We start from the raw sequence: 25,769 nt of genomic DNA, 5'->3' as shown, positions 1-25,769 counted from the left end.
GAAAAACCTTCTCCAGAGCGCTCAGGACCTCAGACTGGAGTGAAGGTTCACCTTCCCACAGGGCAACGACCCTAAGCACACAGCCAAGCCAATGCAGGAGTGGCTTCGGGACAAGTCTCTGAATGTCTTTGAGTGGTTCCGCCTGAGCCCGGACTTGAACCCAATCTAACATCTCTGGAGAGAATTGAAAATAGCTGTGCAGCGATGCTCCCGATCCAACCTGAAAGAGCTTGAGAGGATCTGCAGAGAAGAATGGGAGGAACTCAGGTGCAAGCTTGGCACAGGTGTGCCAAGCTTGTAGCATCATACCCAAGAAGACTCAAAGCTGTAATTGCTGCCAAAGGTGCTTCGACAAAGTAATGAGTAAAGGGTCTGAATACTTATGTAAATGTGATATTTCCGTTTTTATTTTTGCAAACATTTCCAAAAAACGTTTTTTGCTTTGTCATTATGGGATAGTTTGTAGATTGATGAGGATTTTTTTTAAATCCATTTTGGAATAAGGCTATATAACGTAACAAAATGTTTAAAAAAGTCAAGGGGTCTGAATACTTTCCGAAGGCACTGTAGATCAGATGTGGGTCTTACCTGACTCTTGCAGGTATCTGTACACCAGGAAGTTGACCTCATCACTGCTAATGCTCATTTTTAATCCTGGTGGTCAACGAAGGGAATGGGAGCCTAGGAAGAGAGAGACACACCCACACAGTTACAACACAGCCTGACAAAATATGAATGCTGTACAGCTTGTGTTATACTCAGATACTTATTAACAGATTAAAAACAGACACTTCAAACAAACCCAGTGCCTTCATTATGGTTGAACATTTGAACGCTTGCCGATGGACTTCAGTTTACCACTACACTGATTAGTGACGAGGCATCTAGTTGGAACTGAGCTTGCTTTTGAACTTGGGAGTCTTGGAGAGTGGCAACATTTACAGTCTAGATGACATGTTGAAAGTCAATGGATAGTAGATCCATGCAAATACCCTGAGTCAATAAAATAAGGTGTAAAAAAAACACAAACTCACAACGCAGAGTTCCACACTAACATTTTCCCCTGGTGGCACTGGTGCCTCTAACTGTTTCAGTTAGTGGCACCAGCCCTTGATCTGGTGGCACCCCCTAAACATATTTGCAGTGTCAAACATGCCTGCTTGTCGAATATCTCATCCCAAAATCAGGGACATCAATATGGAGTTGGTCTCCCCTTTGCTGCTATAACAGCCTCCACTCTTCTGGGAAGGCTTTCCACTAGATGTTGGAACATTGTTGCAGGGACTTTCTTCCATTCAGCCACAAGAGCATTAGAGACGTTGGGCACCGATGTTGATCGCTTAGACCTGGCTCGCAGTCTGCGTTCCAATTCATCCCAACAGTGTTCGAAGGGGTTGAGGTCAGGGCTCTGTGCAGTCAAATTCTTCTACACCGATCTCGACAAACCATTTCTGTATGGAAATCGCATTTCGCACAGGGCAAAGTCATGCTGAAACTGGAAAGGGCCTTCCGCAAACTGTTGCCACAAAGTTAGAAACAAAGTTTGACACTAGAATATTAGAGGACACAGGCCATTTTGAAAATGAGAAATAGCTTTTTAGGGGCAGTCTCTCTTTAATAGCAACACTAGTTGCTTCCAAAGTTGTGCTTTTCCCCCCAATTGTATTTTGAAATATTATACAATAGGGCTGGGAATTGCCATTGACCTGAAGATATTATCACGATACCTAGGTGCCGATACGATATGTATTGCAATTCTCACAATTCTATATGTATTGTGATTCAATACTGCGATCTGATGCTCCAAACATACTGCTCATTATGTCTGCTGCAGATGAGAGAGCATGAGAAAATTAGTTTATGTCATGGAAATAAGTGCTGAAAACTAGGCTCATTATTTAAAAAGATGGAGAACAAGCTATAGGGTGTAAAATACCAGCATTTTGGCACTAGTACAGCTGACTAGCGTTGGCTAATATCTAAAAACCAATATAATAGTGTCCAAAAATAATATTGTTTTTTCCCCCCCATCACTATTATACAATCATGAGGGGGGACAGTGTGTGAGGCTTGCACATTACAACAGCAAGCCCCAGCTAAACAGGCAGCAGGGCAGACACTTTACTGTTTAACAAATTAATGGTTTTATCTGCCCCAAAATTTGAACCTTTTGATTGAGGTGTCCAAGTAGAATGTGCAGCTTGCACCAGTGCGACCAATTTAAAAATGTTTACTTGCACAGCTAAGTCAAAGGGTCACAAAATGTGACTAAATGGTCTCAGTCTGTAGCCCTGCCAACAGATGACATAACTCCACTATGTAACACCGTATCAAAATGGGCAAGCCTTTTGATCCCTTACCTTGCCTGATCTACTTTGGGGAAAATTCATAACACTCTGTGGTTACGGCCAAACTTATCATTATCAATTGGCAGTACAATCATGGAGTTAAATTCCATCCTGGCCCTTAGGCAAGGCACCAGTTTCCATTCATTACCCCCACAACTGGAAATAATTACTGAGCTCTCCTTAAGAGGGCAGGCTGACTCATGTGGACAAAACCACTGGGGGAAAGGAAAGATGGGGGGGGGGTTAGGAATAACATCCCGCATAGTTCGTATTCCTGAGATGCGTATTTATTCAAGTGAGCCACACACTGTTTAAACAGGACCGTGGAAAGAAACAGGGACGTGTAGGATGGCTGGATTGGAATTTATAGCACTTCATCATGCTAGCCCACTGAAAAGTACACACCGAGACCAGAAATGATAGCTAATGGTAAACAAATCAAGAGAGCCTTGGACTCTGGAGAATGCGATGCACTTCACGACACACAGACAGAATCATGACAATGGTAGGAATGGGATCGTGTTGCAATATGTGGCGTTAGTCACGGGTACAGCTGATGGGTTTGGTTGTACATTCAGGATAACACATAGGAAACACCCATAGTTGGTTCTATTCACATTGACTATGAGTGGTGAGGTTGCTGAGAAACAAGAAGTGTGTTTACATTTCAAGATATACAGTTGTAGTCGGAACTTTACATACATTTAAACTCAGTTTCACAATTCCTGACATTTAATCCTAGTAAAAATTCCCTGCCGTAGGTCAGTTAGGATCACCACTTTATTTTAAGAATGTGAAATTTGAGAATAATAGTAGCGAGAATGCTTTATTTCAGCTTTTATTTCTTTCATCACATTCCCAGTGGGTCAGAAGTTTACATACACTCAATTAGTATTTGGTAGCATTGCCTTTAAATTGTTTAACTTGGGTCAAACGTTTCGGGTAACCTTCCACAAGCTTCCCACAATAAGTTGGGTAATTTTGGCCAATTCCTCCTGATAGAGCTGGTGTAACTGAGTCAGGTTTGTAGGCCTCCTTGCTCACACATGCTTTTTCAGTTCTGCCCACAAATGTTCTATAGGATTGAGGTGAGGACTTTGTGATGGACACTCCAATACTTAAGTACGCTTGGGGTCATTGTCCATTTGGAAGACCCATTTGTGACCAAACTTTAACTTCCTGACAGATATCTTGATATGTTGCTTTAATATATCCACATAATTTTCCTACGTCATGATGACATCTATTTTGTGAAGTGCACCAGTCCCTCCTGCAGCAAAGCACCCCCACAACATGATGCTGCCACCCCCGTGCTTCACGGTTGGAATGTTGTTCTTTGGCTTGCAAGCATCCCCCTTTTCCTCCAAACATAACGATGGTCATTACGGCCAAACAGTTCCATTTGTTTTAATGACTCCAACCTAAGTGTACGTAAACTTCCGAACTTCAACTGTAGATCCTGAGAATTAAATCTAAAAAGTTTATTTTATTTTTTCACACACACACGTTATATGCCGAGTACACTGCTCTTCTCGTGTCCCATACCAATAACAGGCAGGGTCCCTTTCCTTGATTCCACACCGCTCTAAACCCTCAGATGGTAGTAGTCACACCTGTGGTGAAAAGGGCATTATTCTTACCAAACCACATGACCTTTGATTTAAAGGTGTTCAGAACAAGGTTAAGGTCAGAGAAAGCTTGTTGGACACCAAGAAAGCTTTGTTGTTGAGCATTTAACACAAAATCTGGGAAGGGGCCAGCTGAGTATAAAAGACTATCATCTACATATATATGGAGGAGAGAGCTTCCTACTGCCTGAGCTATGTTGTTGATGTAAATTGAGAAGAGTGTGGGGCCTAGGATTGAGCCTTGGGGTACTCCCTTGGTGACAGGCAGTGGCTGAGACAGCAGATTTTCTGACTTTATACACTGCACTCTCTGAGGTAGTTCGCAAACCAGGCCAAATACTCCTTAGCCGGCCCACAAGAATGGAATGGTCTACCAAAATCAAAAGCTTTGGCCAAGTCAATAAAAATAGCAGCACAACAATGCTTTGAATCAATTGCAATGGTGACAACATTGAGGACCTTTATTAAGGTTGCACTGACATCTTTAACCTGAGCGGAAACCAGATTGCATACCAGAGAGAATACTATGGACATCAAGAAATCCAGCCAGTTGATTATTACGTTTTTCCAACACTTTTGATTAACAGGGCAAAATAGAAATAGGCCTATAACAGTTAGGATCAGCTTGATCTCCCCCTTTGAATAAAGGACAAACCGTGGCTGCCTTCCAGGCAATGGGAACCTCCCCTGAAAGGAGAGACAGGTTAACCTCTTCGATATAGGGGGCGCTCTTTTAATTTTTGGATGAAAAACGTTCCCGTTTTAAACAAGATATTTTGTCACGAAAAGATGCTCGACTATGCATATAATTGACAGCTTTGGAAAGAAAACACTGACGTTTCCAAAACTGCAAAGATATTGTCTGTGAGTGCCACAGAACTGATGTTACAGGCGAAACCCAGATAAAAATCCAATCAGGAAGTGCCGCATTTTTTGAAACCGCCTCATGCCAATGACTCCTTATATGGCTGTGAAGGAGCTAGGAGTCAGCTTACGTTTTCCACGTTTTCCCCAAGGTTTCTACAGCATTGTGACGTATTTGTAGGCATATCATTGGAAGATTGACCATAAGAGACTATATCTACCAGGTGGTCGCTTGGTGTCCCCCGTTGCAATTATTGCATAATCTCCAGCTGCAGTATTTTTCCGTTTGCTTCTGATGAGAAGCCAACTGCCACCACTGAAGGATTATCGAATAGATATGTGAAAAACACCTTGAGGATTGATTCTAAACAACGTTTGCCATGTTTCTGTCGATATTATGGAGCTAATTTGGAAAACAGTTCGGCGTTGTAAGTGACTGCATTTTCCGGTCATTTTCTTAGCCAAACGTGATGAACAAAACGGAGCGATTTCTCCTACACAAATTATATTTTTGGAAAAACTGAACATTTGCTATCTAACTAAGAGTCTCGTAATTGAAAACATCCGAAGTTCTTCAAAGGTAAATGATTTTATTTGAATGCTTTTCTTGTTTTTGTGAAAATGTTGTCTGCTGAATGCTAGGCTTAATGCTATGCTAGGCTATCAATACTCTTACACAAATGCTTGTGTAGCTTTGGTTGAAAAGCATATTCTGAAAATCTGAGATGACAGTGTTGTTAACAAAAGGCTAAGCTTGTGTTTGAATATATTTATTTCATTTCATTTGCGATTTTCATGAATAGGAAACGTTGCGTTATGGTAATAAGCTTGAGGCTATGATTACACTCCCGGATACGGGATTGCTCGACGCTAGAGGTTAAAAAGGTCGGAGATAGGCTTGGCAATCATAGGGGCAGCAACTTTAAAGAAGGGTCTAAACCATTGGACCCAGATGTTTTTGGGGGGTCAAGTTTCAAGGGCTCCTTTAGCACCTCAGTGACTGCTTGCAGGGAGAAACTTTGTAGCGGGGCAGAGGAAACAGAGGGAGAAGCATTGGTGATAGTCACATTAGAAGGGGTGGGAGATGGAAGAAATTTTGGATGGGCAAGTAGGCATGTCTGAGTCAAATAGAAATCCTGACTTAATGAAGTGGTGATTAAAGAGCTCAGCCATGTGCTTCTTGTCAGTAACAACCACATCATCAACTTTAAGGGACAAGGGCAGCTGTGAGGAGGGTTTATTCACCAGGCCTTTAACCCTTTTCCAGATCTCCTTGGGGTTAGACACACAGAGCAGGCCTTAATTAAACATCTGATATGAAGAGAATGTCCCTGGAACCATCGATCCTCAGCTCGACTTTATATCGGAGATGCTAACTATGGCGTTGTTGTTCAAAACATCAACAAAATAACAATGAAATGCCAGCCATTCTAGCCTTGGACCATTTCTTTCCCTCCACACATTTCAGTGGAAAGGATTGTAGTCTGTTTGTATACAAGCCTCTCTGTGGGCTATACTGTAGCTTCTACTGTATCTCAACTTTTGCACTTTGCCCAAGGACAGCACTCTCTCTCTGAACACGAGGCCCAAGGCTATAAGTATGAATGCATTAAAACAGCACAGTTTGTATGAGAGTTTATGTGCAGGAATGCATGTCAGATACAGCTCGAGAAGCCAAGCCAAAATGGGTTGAGGCGTTTATTAATGGTCATGGCTGTGTATTCCAACTACCCCACGCAAATATTTACAGCGTTTGGGGGACGGAAAGTATTTTTTGACGGGTTTTTTTCTAGGGCTGGGCGATATGGCCTTTTCAAACTTATCAGTGATTCACAACATATAAAAATGTTGAGGGTCAATACACTATTTCAAACAGTCAGGAATAATCTAATGAATTCCGGCCTTGTAAAATTATACCTAGGCTAAATATAATATCCACTACAAATGAAAATATTATAACCGGCTTTGTTGCAATAATCACTGATCTGACTTTCAAGTCTAAGAAAATTCCCTTTTTGTTACAAATTTAACCAGAACCACTGATAATGGCCAACTTCTTACCAGGCATTATAGAACATTAACGCAGGTCTCAAACAATCTCTCAAGCACAAGCCCACCTGGTAGTGAGTAGCCAGCTAATTTTTATATTTGGATCTACAGTGCATTCGGAAAGTATTCAGACCCCTTGACTTTTTACACATTTTGTTACGTTACAGCCCTATTCTAAAAATGTATTTTTATATATCCTCATCATTCTACACACAATACCCCATAATTACAAAGTGAAAACATGGGGTTTAGAAATATTTGCAAATGTATTATATAAAAAACAGACATACCTTATTTACATAAATATTCAGACCTTTTATGAGACTTGAAATTGACCTCAGGTGTATCCTGTTTCCATTGATCATCCTTGAGATGTTTCTACAACTTGGTAAATTCAACTGACTGGACATGATTGGGGCGGCAGGTAGCCTAGTGGTTAGAGAGTTGGGCCAGTAACCGAAAGGGTGCTAGATCGAGTCCCCAAGCTGACAAGGTAAAATCTGTCATTCTGCACCTGAACAAGGCAGTTAACCCACTGTTCCTAGGCCGTCATTGTAAATAAGAATTTGTTCTTAAAACTGAATTGCCTTGTTAAAAAACATTTTAAAGAATAATTTGGAAAGACGCACAACTGTCTATATAAAAAGGTCCCACAATTGACAGTGCATGTCAGAGTAAAAACCAAGCCATGAGGTCGAAGGACTTGTCCTTAGAGCGCCAAGACAGGATTGTGTCGAGGCACAGATCTGGAGAAGGGTAAATAGAACAAGTTTTGGAACCATCAAGACTCTTCCTTGAGCTGGCCGCCTGGGCAAACTGAGAAATCAGGGAAGAAGACCCTTGGCTCTAGAACCCGATGGCTCTAGAGATCTTCAGTGGAGATGGGAAAACATTCTAGAAGGACAACCATATCTGTAGAACTTCACCAAATCAGGCCTTTATGGTAGAATGGCCAGACGGAAGCCACTCCACAGTAAAAGGCACCTGACAGCCCGCTTGGAATTTTCCAAAAAGGCACCTAAAGAACTGACCATGAAACAAAAATGGAACGCATTGGCCTGAATGCCAAGCGCCACGTCTTAATCTTAAGGAAACCTGGCACCATTCCTACAGTGAAGCATGGTGGTGGCAAACATCATGCTGTGGGGATGTTTTTCAGCAGCAGAGACTGGGAGAAGTCAGGATCGAGGAAAATATTAATTGGGAAAAGTACAGAGATCCTTGATGAAAACCTGCTCCAGAGTGCTCAAGACCCCAGACTGGGGTGAAGGTTCCCCTTCCAACAGAACAACAACCCTAAGCACACAGCCAAAACAATGCAGGAGTGGCTTCGGGACAAGCCTATGAATGTCCTTGAGTGGCCCAGCCAGAGCCCGGACTTGAACCCGATCAAACATTTCTGGAGAGACCTGAAAATAGCTGTGCAGCGACGCTCCCCATCCAACCTGACAGAGCTTGAGAGGATCTGTAGAGAAAAATGGGAGAAACTCCCCAACTACAGATGTGCAAAGATTGTAGCGTCATACCCAAGACGATTCGAGAACGTAATCGCTGCCAAAGGTGATTCAACAAAGTACTAAGTAAAGGGTCTGAATACTTATGTAAATGTGATATTTCAGTTAATACATGTGCAAAATGTTCTAAAAACCTGTTTTTGCTTTGTCATTATGGGGTATTGTGTGTGTAGAATGATGAGGAGATATATTTTTTTTTAAACCAAAATCAATTTAGGAATAAGGCTGTAACGTAACAAAATATGGAATAAGTCAAGGGGTCTGAATACTTTCCAAATGCACTGTATTTGTTTGCTAATGGACACACCTTCCTGTCCGTCTCCAACTGTTTGAACAAAATAGCCTGATCACTGTGTTTAGATGTGGAAATCAAGAGGCCTACCTGGACAAGATGCTTATTTCTCAGAATGGGTTGACAATTCCTTAAATAAATGAGTATTTTTATGCTCTTTGCACATTTACAAAACACAGACTAGACAGCTTGCGCATTACCGTCTGGCTAAAATGCTGCTAACGGTACATGGTACTGCAACGCCGCCTGCGACAAACTGAGTATTCATTTTCCACATTCATTGATACTGCCGTCTTAGTATGGTCTGCTCTATACTTTGGGAGTGGAGACATAAAAAGGGTATCGTTATGAAGGTTAAGTTCTCCTCCATTACAGTACAAATAATGTCTCAATGTGTTTGGGTGTCCATATGACCGATTATGTTAGACCAAACCTCAAATGCAAATAGCGAGTTGAAACTGCTTGTTGTCAGAGAGGAAGTGGCAGGGGGAGGGGCTTGGTGTCTGTGTGCGAAAGTACACAGTACAGAAGGAGCGAAGGAGACGAGACCAAAAAGACAAAACACTCAAAGAAACAAAAACAATTAAATAATACTTGACTTTTGCAATACAGGCATTTGGAACATTGCGCTAAAACATTATTTTGAATTAATTCAATATATCGCCCTGCCCTAGTTTCCCTCAAGCCTCTTTGGGGTGATGACAATTCAGTCGGGTCAAGGAGGGCGAATATGGCTCACCAGTGTGAGTTAGTTGTCTCTCTGTTTGACATGCACTGAAGTACAGGCCATAACCCCAGAGTCCTGACACCTTGCCGAGGGTCTGACTGCATCTGCAGACTCCTCTCCTGCTCCTTCACGAAAGTTGACGGTCTGTTTGGGGATTTGAAAACCCACATCATGGGAGATGTGCTCCTGTGGGAATATCCAAAACAACTCCGCATTCTGGTAGTCCAGGTTTGAGCCAAAGTATGGAGAAAGTCATCCTTACAATGCAATCGTCAGGCATGTCAGTGTGATTCTGAGATAACCACTGTGCTTTCTATTATACTATATAAGACAAAAGCACAACTTGTGTGTTGCTTCGGAAACACTTCTCAGCTATCACTATGCATGCGATTACATACGATTATGTCAGCCCCAGACTACTCACCATGTGATCAAGTGTCTTTCAGAAGCTCATTGCTCCACCGTCCAGAGGAGGAACTCAGCAATCTAGGAACGAAGACAGTGAACAGAATAATTACATTTACACTTGAGTCATTAAGCAGATGCTCTTATCCAGAGTGACTTACAGTTAGTGCATTCATCTCAAGATAGCTAGGTGGGACAACCACATCTCGGTCATAGTAAGTTTCCTCAAGAAGGTCAGTACTGGAAAAGTCAAGCGTGAGTGTTAGTTAACGAAAGGCATTTATTTTTAATTCCAGTTTATACACTGTTCATGTTGACCCTCTCTGAGTAAGTACATAATAGTGAAACCTTGACTATACTATTTAGAAGTATATAGCTATCATGGCAAGAGGATGATGCTTTCATAGCAACTTCAGAGCTCATAATTATGCACGACAACTGGGACTTAACAATCCCAGTACATTGATATATTACCTGCCAATATTATATGGAAATTGTAAGGGAAATGTTGCAGTGCCTACGCAGGCAGATTGAGGAAAGAGTTAAAAACTGACTGGCCAAGAGGGGTGTGTCGCTATACTATCAGACTGGGTCAGTGATGAATCCATACAGCCAATGGACCTTTGTGCTACAAGTGCCCTGGTAGGAGTACGCAAGAAGCAGACTGGAAAGAATAATTACCTAGTTACTACTGTAACGTTAACATGTACAGTACCTTCGTGTACAGCTGTGATAGAAAACGCTATCATAGTCAACGTTATAACATTGGCACACTACACCAGTCGGCACAATTTACTATCCGCAACTTAACGTTAACTACCTAACTGCGCAATTTAGGTTTTACCTCATTTATAAACGTTAGCTAGCGACAGTAATATTAAAAAACGATTTCGTCTAACGTTCGCTAGCTACCGATAAGTTGGCGTTATGTCACCGGCTAGCCTAAGCTAACGTAGCTCGCATTGCTAACTAGCTAGCATTGCTAACTAGCTAGCGCGAAGAGCACAAAGCCCATCCCCCACACGGTTGTACGCAAGAGGCTAAGCTAACGTAGTGATTAGCTAGCTAGCCTGGGCACCGCGACGTGGTTTTTCGGTCGCCACTCTCCCGCGACCATGAGGCATTGCTAAACAAGGATTTAGCGGTAGCTAACTAGTTAGTCACAAAAACATATTACAGGGCATACCTTTAGAAAGGGTTCGCAATATTTTGCATTTATTCCTGTGTTCCAACAACAAAACCAAAAAAAACAAGATTCGTTCTTTATATGAACGGTGCTGGTTAGCTAGCAAGGCTAGCTAGCTGCTCTTTCAAAATGTGTCCCCATAATCCAGTAGCTAGCTACCTACTTTGTCTGAAATCTTTTGATAGATGGCTTCCGCTGTAATCCACGTGTTTAAAGCTAAACCATGTTATCTCTTTCCAAAGATTGCAAAATTGATATAACAAGGAAATTAATTAACATTTTAACGCTAATAGATAAGATACAAAGCCAGGCGGTTCGAAGCCAACGGCTTCAGACACTCAACACAGTGACGCGACTTTCCCTACAAAAATGGGCAGTCCAGGCAGCTTGCTACAGTATTTCCAAACATCACTCATTGAAGCGAGGCACAGAAAGCATAGTCACATGTAGAAAAAGTGTACAGGAAATGTTATTTCCTGCAAAACGATTAAAACGTATGGTAAGCCAATATTGTATTAATTTAGATAATTAGATGCCATACAGTTCTGTGAATGTATATTTTATACAACCAGTCTCTTTGAATGTATTAATATTGTCCATAAAGAAATGGGAGAGTTCAACTACTCAGAATAGAATTATGAAGAAATAGGCAACTCACTTTCACAATCATATACAGTACTTCGAGCCAGCACACAATGGCTCCATCACAGAATAACCATCCCTCCCCCTCCTCCCAAATTGGGTTTAAGAGCCTTCACTTGGTTCCACCAATCAGATGAAAAGGAAAAAGTATAGAGGCTTCAAGCTAACAGCCAGCCACCAGTCAAAACAGTGTTTCCCCCATCCCCCACTATTGCACATTTTTGCCTGGCTGGGCACCACTAGCCATAGATAAATTACTCCCCACCCTCAATCCTTTGCTGGTCATTCATATTGAGAAAGTCAATAACAAGCTGACATTATTGATGTCTACATATATAACTGTTTTCTATTTGCATACATTTTCCTAAGTGCATTGCACTGTTTTAGCTGGACATGCTGATCAAAAGATACACGGGAGTAAGATCTTCTGAGAAGCACTTGACAAGGCTGTGAAAGTGTCATGGAAGTTGTATATCACCCTGGGATGAGACGTTGAGATGGGATCATTCCATGATTCCTCGGTACATTTTAGATCTACTATAGCTGTATCAAAGATAGGATGACGATAGCACAAGCTTTTCCTGCCATAATTAAAAAACTAGACTGAATAGTACTGATTCAGTGCTAACATATGACTGTTTTCCTCAAACTATCCCCAAGTGAAGATTCTGCTTCATCGCTCCAGACTTCCCTGTGCGAGATGATGACACATCATGAAATGGTGAATGTGGCCAGCAGAAACACACAATAAGAACAACAAGAGGAATAGGCAGTGAGTAGCCAATATACAGCACATCCTTCATTCCATGTTTCCCGCCACTATGGAGTACAGGCTCAGCAGGGAGTCTCAGCGGGTCTCTCTCTCGCTCTCTCGCTCTCTCTCTCCCCTACACATGCACACACATGATGCAAATTCAAATAGATGGAAATGTGATCCATGTTATGTCTCATGGAATGGACAGCATGTTACACTGCGTCCATAAAGAATGATTTTATTCACTATTCCCCACCACCTAGTCGCAGGGCCTTCTCAGTTCCCGGTGATAATGGTTGCTATCTGCTTACGGTAATGGATGAAGTGAAAAAAGAAACATGAAATCACCCTGGTAACTAACAGCACAGACAGAGCAAGAGTAAAGCAATAACCAACGCTTCCTATCTCCCTGTCAAAAAAACACGTGCACTTTTTCCCCCCTATACCATTATACCTGAATAGCATTTGTTGTTGTTGTCAACAAATTAGGATGTTGTTGTTTAGTTGGTAATGTTATTGTTGGTTTTAATGTGATTTGAAGGTGGTCAGATGATGATCAACTGAAAGTGTAATACTGCATGCATGTTCCCATTGGGTGCATCTGGCACATTGGAGGACTGATACTGTGGCTGTTACAGTGCTGGTGCTACAGTACCCGCTGTACTACAGTTTCTTGTATCCCGTTGATGTTGTTCCCCTAGCTACTGCCTTTGCTGCTCTGAGCTCTCTCCCTTTGATCCTCCCACCAAATTATCTCAGTAGTCATCTGGCTCAGTGTTAACATCCCAGCAGTGTTCATTAGACTTCCAAGTCTAATATCTCTTAATGTGACCCACACCGATGCCACAGTCTGCACGCACACAACACAGATTAACACACTGTGAAGAGGTGTGTTTAGAGCACAGTTTTTAGGGTATGGTCACTAGGGTGTGTCTGGAGGGGGGGGGGTTGGGGTTGTGTGTGTGCGCGCTTGCTTTCTACTAGGATTTCTGGGTTCATGTGCCTGTTTGGGCCAAAACAATTTGTTTCTGTGTAGAAAATATACTGAACATGCAATCGCTAACTGAACAGCAGCAAGCCAGAAAAATGTACGCATTTGTGTTGTCAGAGAAAGTGTACTGTATTGTACTATTGTGAAATCAAATGTGCATTGTTCACTACTATGTAGCTCAAGGTCAACGCTCCAACAGAGGGCTTAGTACAGAGCTATACTTCTCTACATAATTGGTATTTTTCTCACATGCTCCCTCCCTCTCTCCCTCCTCCCCTTTGTGGAAAACAGAAATATATGCTCCATCACTCCCACTGTGTGTGGGCGCATTGGCAGCCTCTCTAATCAAATGCAGAGTGCATTCCCCTTTCCCAATGCCAGGGTTTACTCAATGCATTATTCAGCAGAGTCTAACTGTACATGGCTTCAACACCCATTCTCTCCCCCACTTACATAAATCCACTGATCCATATACAGGACATGCATACACGAGTGCTTAAAACCACTAATGTTGAAACCGTAAAGCATGATTTGGGTTAGCACAGTAGCTCCATCTGTTATGGTTATTTTGCCATCGCTGTGTGCTCACGGGGCTGTACTGTAATCTGAGAGTGCAATATGTTATATATTAGAAAGATATTGTCTACATTTTACACTGAAAGGTGCTGATTGTGCGGGAGGAATCGGAGCATGTATGTGGGATACGAAGTGATGTATGTTAGGGATTTGAATAGGAATCAAAACACTGCCTGATTATCTGTTGTGTGTGTACCTGCTTGGGGTGTGTGTGTGCGTGTACATGCGTGGGTCTGTGACTGTGAGGAGGTTGCTGTAGCAGGACTATTAGATGAAGGGGTTGCAATGGATATAAGCACAGCGGTAACTTGTTTAAATATGCGGAGGACCTGTTGGCATTGTGTAATTGCTTGGATACAGCTACGCCAATGAACGCTTTCGCCGGCTCCCTTGGCGACAGTAGTATTGCGTACATTCTCTTTTTTTTCTTCTCTTTGAGTGTGTGTATGGGTTGGAGGCGGGGGCGGGGGGGGGGGGGGGGTGGCTAATGAGGGAAAACAGGACAAATCCTTCAAGGCAGAATATCTCCAACACTGCTATAGGTTACTGTGATTGTTTTGTTCCAGATACAGAAGAGTCAATTAGCCGTCGTCGCTCACTATTATGACATCGACAGCATGACCAGAGCGAGTGGTGCACTTTAGCAATTCATCATAAATCAATGTCAGTGATGCAGCCCAGTGTAGGTCTACTGACAATATGGTATCTAAAAATGAAGGGTTCATTCAAAACCTAAGTATACAGATAAAAAAACATCATCACCTCAATAATATGTCACTTTCTTTGTGCACATTCAGAACACAGCACTTCCTCATGCACAACGTCAACATGGTGCAATCAATGCATGCTGATTTATCCCCATGAATGAAAGCCTGTGTGGCATCATCATGCTTATCCTGTCCCCAGCAGCCAGCTGGAGACAGACTACTGCATGGGCTCCAGTGCCTGCTCAGCACTAGTTATTTTTATCCCAACCAGGGGAAACAAAGGGGAAGAATCGGCTTTCATCTCCCATTACTCTTGTTGCTTCACCTCCAAATCTGGCCCACACAGAAAGTCTCAGATTCTCCTGCGAATCTTCCTCCACTATGTTTAGGCTTAGCCACACATATACAACAAATGCCGTTCCTTTTGTACTTGTGTCATGTCATTCCTCCTCTTTGGCTATATTGGGCACAAGTTCTCCCTGTTTTCTCACTATATGATGGTGATGGGCATGGTTATTGTTTGGGCCTAAGAGCGGAGGCCATGGTAAAAAAAAAAAAACATTGTTTCCCAATAGGGAGGCAGCTTCATGCCACTTTTTAAGGCTCCTGAGGGAGGTTGTAAGCTCCTAACACAGAGTTGACGTTACACTGCTGACAGAGGTAGCTTAGTAGCTCATTAGGCAGGGGCTGAACGTCCCTTGGGAGGAGAAGATGGAAATACCAGCAGAGGCTGGTAGTGAATGATCGTTATGGATGGAAGACCAGTAATGAGCCAATTAGGATCCAATATGGCTGCATGGCTACAAGGGGTTTCCAAGGGAATCCCCTAAGCAGATCTATAGTATGGAGAACCATGGAGAAGCCACTGAGGATATCTTATAATGCCTTCCTCTAATGTAGCTCTGGATAAATAGAAAAGGGATCAATCATTGCTTTAAATCAATAATAATAATACAAATAAACAGTATGATGACTCAAATATAGAATACACTGAGTGTACAAAACCTTTTGCCCTTTTGCCCTCAGAACAGTTTCAATTCATAAGAGCATGGACTCTACAATCTGTCAAAAGTGTTCCACAGGGATGCTGGCACATGTTAAAAGAAGGTTAAATCAAATAAAATGTTGACTCCAATGCTTCCACAGTTGTGTCAAGTTGGCTGGATGTTCTTTGTGTGTGGACCATTTTTGATAAACAAGGGAAACTGTTGAGCGTGGAAAAACCCAGCGGCGTTGCAGTTCTTGACACACTCAAACCAGTGCGCCTGCCACCTACTACCATTCCCCGTTCAAAGTCACTTAAATATTTTGTCATCAGGTGACACCAATAAGGGATCATAGCTTTCACCTGGTCAGTCTATGTCATGGAAAGAGCAGGTGTTTTGTACACAATATATACAGAATTTTATATCTAGTGAATGTTATATTCCAAAATTCACATAAATGAATGAAACAATAAATTAGAATATGCCATTTATTTCAATTGAAATGTTATCTCAAAATTGTAAAATAAAGATATTTTAGTTGATAATCACAAGGATAATAACAGGGAAGCTGCTTTGCATTTTTCTGTTGCTATGGCAGCAGAGACACCTTGTGGCAAAACAGGAAAAATATATCCTGTTCTATAGCTGCAGTGTATACCCTACCAAGGAATGGTACTCCAGCACTACAGAGGACTGTGCATCAAACTTTCTTCCTTCACACACACACCACACACCTTCACACCTGAGCAAATGCTATAACAGTGTCAGACAGCCATTGGGCCAGAAAAAATGGCTAAACATTGAGGCACTCAAATTCAATGTGTCTCGACTTCTTGACCAACTCATTTTAAGCATGGGGTATGGTACTTGTCACTCAAGTTGCCCACACAGGTATGACAAGCATGCGGTTGACTGGGGTTGGAGTTTAAATAAGAAGTAGCAGGCTTGTCACTGAGAGTCCATGCCGAGTTGGAGAGAGCCCCCACTGACAGTTGAATCCCTTCCCCTGGTCCGGGAAGATGAAAACAGAGTTCCAGCAAGAGGTAAGTCCTACCAGATTTCACACATATATAATTGTTAGCTGACATGTGCAAATGCACAAGGTACCAAGACACAAACCAATAGGTGTTGTAACTTGTGGGATGTGTTACAATTAAGGAAGTGAACAAGATCATGTACTGTCAGAGGTGCCAATGTTACATGTTTTATGACACCGATTGATACAGACACAATAAATGATAAACATGAGAACATTAAGATAATTAAACGATTTTGTCACCCCTTCCATTTTTTTATATCTCATTTGGCACTACATGAAGACTAACCAGTTTTGAGTGGGGGGGACAGAGGGCAAAACAACACCAACATATGTAGTTTGTATGGTTATATATAAACTGTGACTGATTGTATGACATTTGACATGTGTCAAACATCATGTCAACACGATAACTCCATACTTTCCGATTCTTCATTCCTTTGGTTGTGAAATTACTCTAATTTCTGCTTCATGCTGGGAGCATTGCAAAGGAGCATGTGTCTTTTTATAGACTAACCACTGGGACACCTGGCCACAGAACAATAACCACTCGAAGGACAAGGCAGAAAATACATCCTGAGACATTCTCTAAAAGCAAATGTTGGCATCCAAGAAGTCAGAGGAAGATTATTAGCATGGGCCAACTTTGAAATGCATTGTGGCTGTAGTGAGTGTAAAAATGCCAAGCCATGTGGTGAGATTTAGCACACACTAAACTGTGGAAGATCAAAGCAGAGTCCCCAGAGGGATTGTAACTAATGAAATAAACACCTCACTTTTATTTATCTTATTTCTAATGGGTTCATGGTCCTCTGTAGCTCAGTTGGTAGAGCATGGAGCTTTGGCGCTTATAACGACAAGATAATGCGTTCGATTCCCGGGACCACCTGTAAGTAAAATGCATGCATGACTAAGTCGCTTTGCATAAAAGTGTCTGCTAAATGGCATATTTTGTATATTAATATGTAATGTCATCTGCGACTAATTTAGTCTGATCAAAGAGAAACACGCACACATACAGTACAAAAGTCCTACAGAGGCCTTAGGTTGCTCTGCCAAAGATGGCCACTTATGTAGGTGTATTTCAAACATCCTTTGAACATTTCGTTTAGCAAGAGAAAAGTATACGTTGGAAAACTGAGATTTCCAACACTTTCTATTGATTTGACCTGACCTGAACAAAACATCAAAACGTCAACAAAGAACGACACTGACACATCCAACAAATTCAGAGGCGGTGTGATTCCACTGTAATACAAGACTCAATGTTGGGAAAGAATTTGAGAGTAGTAAAGCGTTTGTCTCGCAGGGTCTGCAACGGTAGGAGGACATGGTTCATTAAAGGGATAATGGGAATGTAGAGAGGTACAGTACATTCTTGCTGTAGCCAGCGTTTTCACAAACCATGGTCATTGAAGCATCATCGCCATCCTTTAGCCACGGACAGAGACAATTTTCTCTCCTGTTTCTTCATGTGATGAATAGCGCATACTCAGCAACCGTTACATAATTAGATAACATGGAGGGCATATGGGTTATCCTTAATTATTCTCTCAAAATGGTGGTTACTGTGAACAGTATGCAACCATCTATAATCCATATGTTCTTATCCATGTTCATGTGTAGGGGGCTCTATCATGCTTAGCTGAGTACTGCCTCCAATTTCCTCCAGTATGTCCTGAAGTACTGAAATTAATACATTTACAATTTTAACATTTTATTTTTTTAAATAGGAAAATGCATTTTCGCTCTAAACATATATGAACTGGCTATTTTCCATGATATATTTAAAGTAAATGTGGATAATATATTGTAAGATACATATATTTTACACTGTAGTTTCATATACAGTGTGTAAATTATAAGAGAGTATTATTGTCAGGAACCTATATGTGGATACTATAGTTCTTATCAGATCACTAACATTACTATCTGAGAGGTGAAACATATTTGGAATCCATCTTCCCCAATTGTTACATGCTTTTGTACGTATGTTTCAATATATCTATTGGCATATTTGACTTAAATTTCATTCATGGGCCAGCTGTTGGGAAGCCCTGCAAGGTCAGGCATTGAATTGGACTGAAACACAGGGCTTACATTCCATACTTCACTGGCCATTCCTTGTATCATTAGCGACAAAATCACTTGCCAGTGCAATTTTAACTTCCATGGTGCATGAAGCACAGCTACAAATCTTTTGGACCAGAAGCTTTTAAAAAGCATTTCCAGCATCCATACTCAGGAGCAGGAGCAAAGGGGACACCGTCTTTGTAAGTATTTCCCTGGTTGAATTCAATACAGGTAGGCTATGCATTCAATTTCAGGCACTCAAGAGGTAACGATTACAGCTATTGATCAAAATGTAGTTTAAAAGAAATGATGCTGTTACGACGTGGCACTTGCAATCATTTAACTTTATTCAACTTCATTTAACTTTAAACCGTCAATCATTTAAGCTGAACTATGTTGATATCCATGCCATTGTCTGTTAAATTTATTCGAGGTTGTGCTATCCAGCAGTGTTTATCGAAGTCTTTGCATTACAATGTTGTCAGTCAGCAACTCATAGACCCATAACTTTTCTGATGTGGGCTGTTTTTTGGGGCTATTTTACTGTTGGTATGGAGACAAGAACATCACACTTTATGTTATGGGAAATTACTTGTTCTGCTAATTGTTACAGAAATTGATTACAATTTGTATTTCTTAATTTGTAAATAATCAAATGATCAAATCAAACTTTATTTAATGTGCATGTACAATCGCACCACAGTCGAATAGTACAAGGAAGGAGATATACAAATTTTAAAAAACACAAGGCAATAAAAAAACATAAACTTTGTGTTTTATTACCAATTAGCATCATCTCTGTTTAGTCTGAAATCTGTTGTCATCCAATGTTTAAATTCCTTGAGGCATGCCTCAAGGCAAAGTATTGTGAGATTTAAAAGAAAATTACATTTTGAGTGTCATCTGCATAGCTGTGAAAGTGCATGGCATGTCTGCAGATTACATTTCCAAGTGGTAACTATAAATCAACTAATAAGGGTCCAAGAACAGAGCCATGTGGAACACCCAAATAACATTTGGAACATTTAAACAAGCAACAGTCTTCTGTAGAATTTTTGAAAGGAAAGGGAGTTTTGAAATGTATTTATTTTTTATTTCACCTTTATTTAACCAGGTAGGCTAGTTGAGGACAAGTTCTCATTTACAACTGTGACCTGGCCAAGATAAAGCATAGCAGTGTGAACAGACAACAACACAGAGTTACACATGGAGTAAACAATAAACAAGTCAATAACACAGTAGAAAAAAAGAAAAAAAGAGTCTATATACATTGTGTGCAAAAGGCATGAGGAGGTAGGCGAAATGGGCCTATCATTTTTCAAATGACTTTGCTGTTTAGAGATATGAGTTAATAATGTTCAAAATTGGTAGGCCTGTTACAGGGAGAACTTCTTTGACCAGCTTGTTAGGAATAGAGTCAAGTTGGCAAGTGGAAAACTTAGAGCATATGACAACCATGTCGTCGTATGCCAACCCACTGGGCACAGATGTCAGTTCAACGTCTAGTTTTGATTTACATTTGGTTGAGTTGTCAACTGATGTAAATTCAATGCGAAAATACAAACAAAATATTTCACCATGTCATTGGGTTTAAAAGTTTGGTGAAAAAAAGATGAAATTCCCTTACATTGATGACTTTGCAAATCCAATAAGTGTTCCACATTGATTCAAGGTCATCACATAGATTTTTTTTTGTTTTATGACATGGAACGGGGTGTTGATTCTACCAGTTTTTGCACAGTGGGAAGGGAGTAAAACGGTTAAAAATATGTACATTTCCGGCCTGTTTTTATTTTCATCTACGATTTAAGATGAGAGAAATTAGATGCATGTGCAGAGGCAAGGGCTATCCTACCATGCCCGACGCCAATCTTCAAGGTTGGAGGAGCGCGATTTACGCTCTAAATTTTGTGTGGCGTGTTTCAGGGCTCAAGTATTGGTATAGCAGGGGACATGAGCTTTGCCCAATTGATATTGACAAATGCACATGATGGTATTGCACCACTGCAATCAAGTCATGGAAATGTCTTTGTTCCAAATCATACTTTCAATACAGGCCTGGCAATCTCCAAAGTGGGACTGCATCGACCCTCACCTTACACACTGACCCCTGGACAATCTGAAACATATAAGTCATAACGTCTGGGTCATATTCATTAGTGCACACCGTAGCAAAAGAAGGCAAAACACTTTTCAACAGACAACGAAAATGATGGCTTCTTATTGAACTACTTCAGGTAGTCCCTCCCTGTTTCGATCTGTTTTTTGGGGGTAGAATGTTCAATGACGATGCCTTTACTGTACTTGGTGTGCCAGCCATGGATTGTTGTTGTTGATAAATGAGAGGACACAGTGAGTTTGTGTTGACAGGGGTTACGTTCCAATGGTTCATGCTCCAGCAGGTACGTCTTTCAAGACAACTTGATCGACATTAACACCGTTCATCCATAGTCATCTATTATCCTGTCTCGCCTTATTAACGTTTCTTTGTGTTGCGGAACGAGATGTTTATTTACCTGGTGACGCTGCACCTAACCGTCCACTACATTAGAGGAACACTACCGTCTTATTCAAGTAATTGAGTCTCGATCCTGGTTATGGTGGATCTCTACTACCCATGCTTGTTGATGTCTCGGAAGAAATAGGCCTACTTTGTCATTCCTTTTGAATTGTATTAACATGTTCATATTTTGCCAACAACTTAGAATTGGCATTCACACAAAGGGTAGTGAATTTGACTGCAAAATCACGCAACACAGGTAGACTTTTTATTTTGCTCCATCTCTGTATTTGAGTTGCAAAACTGTCTTGAAATAACAAAAGAGCGCCTGTTGCCTTGTGTCTGTGATGGTACATATAAATGCTATATTTCAAATAACAGAGTTCTATTTCAGCGTTGTTTCCATGACACAAAAGTTGGCAAAAGGGGTCATAAGCGGGCTGACTGAAGAGTTCCGGTGATGAAATACTAGGAATTACCATCATTAATCTAATCCGATGTTATAATCGATAATCTGTCATTATGAGTGTGATTCATGCCATTTCATTCCTCAATATCTAACAAATCAATATTGAGCAAAATGTCTAATCTACTATTGATCTGTCTATCTATACTATCTATATATAGAGTTCAGAGTGATAACGGACTGTTCTTTTTTTGCAGGCAGTTCCAGCAGTCTGTCCGCACAGCTTCTTCTGTGAGCAGAGGAGGTTTTGGGGTGTCTGGGAAGATGTTCTTTGTGACAGGGACCAAAAGTGCAGGAGGGGCATCATCGGGAGGAGGAGCGACGAGGTACAGTGTCACTCTGAAAATCACTCCAATGTAATAATTAATTTACATATATTTTATGCTGACATGCAGTGGAGGTTCCCCCAAGTAGGAAACAGACGATGGTTCTCCCCATTATATTATTAAATTGAGGAACATTTCAAACGATTAAAGTAAAAAATAAGTCTTCTTGTAAAATGAATTAAAATGGACTTGACCCCAATCCTGGTCTGACCACGACCTCAGGTCCATCTACCAGAAGTTCCGGGATGTTGACCTGCTGGACAAGAAGACGGTGACGGCTCTGAAAGCTGGAGAGGACCGGGCTATTCTCCTGGGCCTGGCCATGGTCACTGCGTCGATCATGATGTACTTTGTCCTGGGCATCACCATACTACGCTCTTACGCAGACAGGTATTGCACTATCAATCTGACAGTGGATCATTTTTTGTATATTTTGTAATTTTGGTGAACTCTGCTATTGCTAATTCTCAAAGACTGCAATTCAATCAACCTGTCTTTGTAGCGTTTATGCAGTATGTTTGTTTGTCAGTATTTGTTGTGTGAGAACTATGGCATAGCATGCCACAGTATTATGGAGGGTTATCAGTTATCAGTGCAAATGCAATGTTTAAATGCTAAATTGGAATGTGAAAATTACACATCTACCTCCGAGGGGTGTCTACTCTGTATTTTTATACCCCAAAATCATTCTGCAATATTATTTGACCACAGAGATAAATATATGTTTACCTGCCGCTGTGTAAAATCCTACAATACCTTTGAATTCTTCCCCTCATCTCTCCATATAGTGTGTGGACAGAGGAGAGTGTCTGTATCGTGGTCAACTCCACCATCATGGCCGACGTGAACTGCTCTTACAGCTGTGGCTCAGACTGCTGGAGAGGCTCTAAGTACCCCTGTCTGCAGGTCTACGTCAGTGTCAACACCACGGGCAGGCTCAGCCGCTTATCTCACAATGAGGAGAGCTGGGAATCCAACTTTGAGGTGAACCGAGGGTCAGAATGGAGGCTGTGAATGACTGAATGGTTTGAAATCTATTGCTGTTGGCACAAGCCAGGGTCATGTGGGCCCGCTTCTTCCTGGTCACATGGTCAGGAAAACTCCTAGAGCTTTGCATGACTCATGATGCTCTATTTCCATGTTTAAGTCAACAGGAACACAAGTTTATTTGTACTAATAAATATTCACGTTGGGTATCTGGGGATGCTTACAAAGGCACGCAACCGGAAGGTTGCAAGTTCAAACCCTCGAGCTGACAAGGAACAAATCTGTTGTTCTGCCCCTGAACAGACAGTTAACCCACTGTTCCTAGGCCGTCATTGAAAATAAGAATTTGTTCTTAACTGACTTGCCTAGTTAAATAAAGGTAAAATAAAATAAATTAAGGGACCTGAACTAACATCATTCCCACCAACTTTTCTCTTTCCAGTGTTTCTACGTACCAAAGTGCCACAAGGACACTGCAGCCATGCACCACATGATCGTGAACATCTCAGAACGCCTGAAGCCACACCAGCAGGTGCCCTGCTATTACGACCCCAGCGACCAGCAGGAGCGCCCTCTTGACCCGACTGTACGACCACAGCGCCGTCTTCTACTCGCTCTTCTGGCCCTCCTGCATGCTCACGGGGGGCACTGCCATAATCTTCATGGTCAAACTCACCCAGTACCTCTCCATTATGTGTGAGCAGGTAGTCAAGATCAAGAGGTGAAGCTTGCTAGCGCAGTAACTGAGAGCGACAAACATGGTCTCCAGTCCAGACAGATAATGACATGAAAGGGATTGCTTTAACCTAATGACCCCTTGTAATGTTGCTCTCTCAACGCTGAGACATTTGGAACAGGTGGCTTGATTTGCTTCTGTTCTAATTACGGACTGTTGCAAATTGAATGTGAAAGGAATGTTCTGAAATGGACATCTAAGCAGCTAAATTAATGTATGACCTCTGTTGCCTGAAAAGCAACATGCATGCATGCATAGTAGAGGGAAGTAGTTTGGGGGTGGGGACAAACCTTTAGCCCGTGCTGATGCTGCAGATGGCTATATCGGTCTGCTAATACAGGACTATTAAAGGCCCAGTGCACTACTTTTGTGATTTAAAAAAAATGTTTAATTTATTTTTATTTTTAATTCCGATTTTTCAGGGGGTGCTGCAGCACCCTCAGCAACCCTGCTTCCCCCAGCTGTGCATACATGTCAGAACATGCAACCTTTTCACAGAAATTAACAGGCTATTTTAATGTTGTTGTTTATCTACCTTGTCATATGTACAGGATACACAATACAATGAAATGCTTAATTGCAGGTTCCCGCTCGACAATGCGACCACAATAAGAAATACTTAAATGATTTGCAGACTTTGAACGCGGGGCTCTAACATAAAGTTGAGTACCCTCTCTCACAATCCCACATTTGGAGTAATGTTGAGCATGTGTCCTTTATCTCACGGACGACAATGCCGAGCAAAATTTGTGCTGACGGAATGAGACAGAGTTCATTCTCCCAAATTGTCCACTGTGTTGCTGAAGATAATTGTTCATGACCTACTGTGTTGAGCAAAGTTAAAACCTTGTGCAGTTCCTGTATGTCATTTTTGCAGAAGAGGGTTAAAGACCATTGTCGAAAAACCCGAACTAGCTAGAATATGCTGAATCTAATGGGGAAATTGCTGAATGAGAGCATCAACATATTTTAGGGGTCAGCCATAGCTTATATTATTTACAGTTATTACCATTTTATTGTTCAGTCTGTCATACAAAAATTGTGTGCTATGCAAAAATGTTTCTTTGTCTTGTGTCTCTCTGATGACAACCAAGGAAAGTTGCTACATCATGTTTATTTTTTATACATTTTGCTCTGTATGCAATAAAGTACCTCAAAATAGCATATTGATGCAGTTATGACTTCCCATGGTGAGGCATATCAAAATTAAATAAATCTGACGGTAAATCTAATGCATTTCTACAATCAAGCAATTATTTACAAATGATGCAACTGTAATAAACCCTACCTTCTTGTTCAGAATTTCTTAGAAATTATCCCAATTAAAACTTTCTTGCTTTAAAAAAAAAAAAAAATTCTCAGTCACTGGGCAGATTTCCTTTGAGGGCATTTGGCATGACAGAGCCTTTCTCTGCCTTTCCTTGCTTGAGACAAACTTTGCCCCTGGCTTTGCATAGAACTGGCTTTGGATGGAAATAGACCTTGTATGGATTCATCACATCTTTGACATTGTCGGTTTCACTGGTTATCACACATGTTGTTTACTTGGCGTCTCTTGGGGTGTGCCACTTGCCCACGTCCAGCTCCCTCTGACAGCAATGGAAAGCAGTAAATCTTTTACAAGCAAGAAAGGTGGCTTCCTTGAATTTGACCCCCTCTGCTGTCCCCTTCATAACAATGTTGCCCCCTTGACCAGAAGCATAGTGTAACGACTGTTTGAAGAAGGTGTGGACCAAAGCGCAGCACGTGTTCATGAGTTTTAAACTGACCACTAAAACCTGAATAACCAAAACAGTTCTGTCTTGTGCAGACACACACACACAAAAAAAACACAAAACACAGGTGGGAAAAGGCTACCTAAGTATGGTTCTCAATCAGAGACAACGATAGACAGCTGCCTCTGATTGAGAATCGCACCTGGCCAAACACACAGAAATAGAAAACCTAGAACACAAAACATTGAATGCCCACCCCCA

At 41.4% G+C, this 25,769-nt stretch overlaps 1 protein-coding gene and 1 pseudogene across 4 annotated transcripts in view; one reads left to right on the top strand and one right to left on the bottom strand.

The window, feature by feature from the left end:
• LOC139386817 (F-box-like/WD repeat-containing protein TBL1XR1) overlaps positions 1-11,378 on the bottom strand; it is a 36,033-nt gene extending 24,655 nt beyond the window's left edge. Inside the window, exons 1-3 of one of the 4 annotated variants that reach the window (XM_071132632.1) lie at positions 11,177-11,378; positions 9,847-9,908; positions 589-681 (exon numbers count right to left, since the gene is read on the bottom strand). In XM_071132632.1, the coding sequence (XP_070988733.1) occupies positions 589-646 (58 nt within the window). In that variant the 5' untranslated portion in view covers positions 647-681; positions 9,847-9,908; positions 11,177-11,378. Of the gene's footprint in view, positions 1-588; positions 682-9,846; positions 9,909-9,988; positions 10,068-11,013 lie in introns of those variants that run through there. The other 3 variants (XM_071132634.1, XM_071132636.1, XM_071132635.1) reach the window with 3 other exon arrangements.
• A 7,362-nt stretch (positions 11,379-18,740) lies between these two features.
• LOC139387558 (calcium-activated potassium channel subunit beta-2-like) lies at positions 18,741-23,782 on the top strand (annotated as a pseudogene).
• The last annotated feature ends 1,987 nt before the right edge of the window (positions 23,783-25,769 follow it).

The sequence above is a fragment of the Oncorhynchus clarkii genome, chromosome 28 (genome assembly GCF_045791955.1).
Source record: "Oncorhynchus clarkii lewisi isolate Uvic-CL-2024 chromosome 28, UVic_Ocla_1.0, whole genome shotgun sequence".
NCBI classification, from domain to species: domain Eukaryota; kingdom Metazoa; phylum Chordata; class Actinopteri; order Salmoniformes; family Salmonidae; genus Oncorhynchus; species Oncorhynchus clarkii.
The sequence above is the reverse complement of the archived record's forward strand: the minus strand, read 5'-3'. Positions and strand labels throughout refer to the sequence as shown.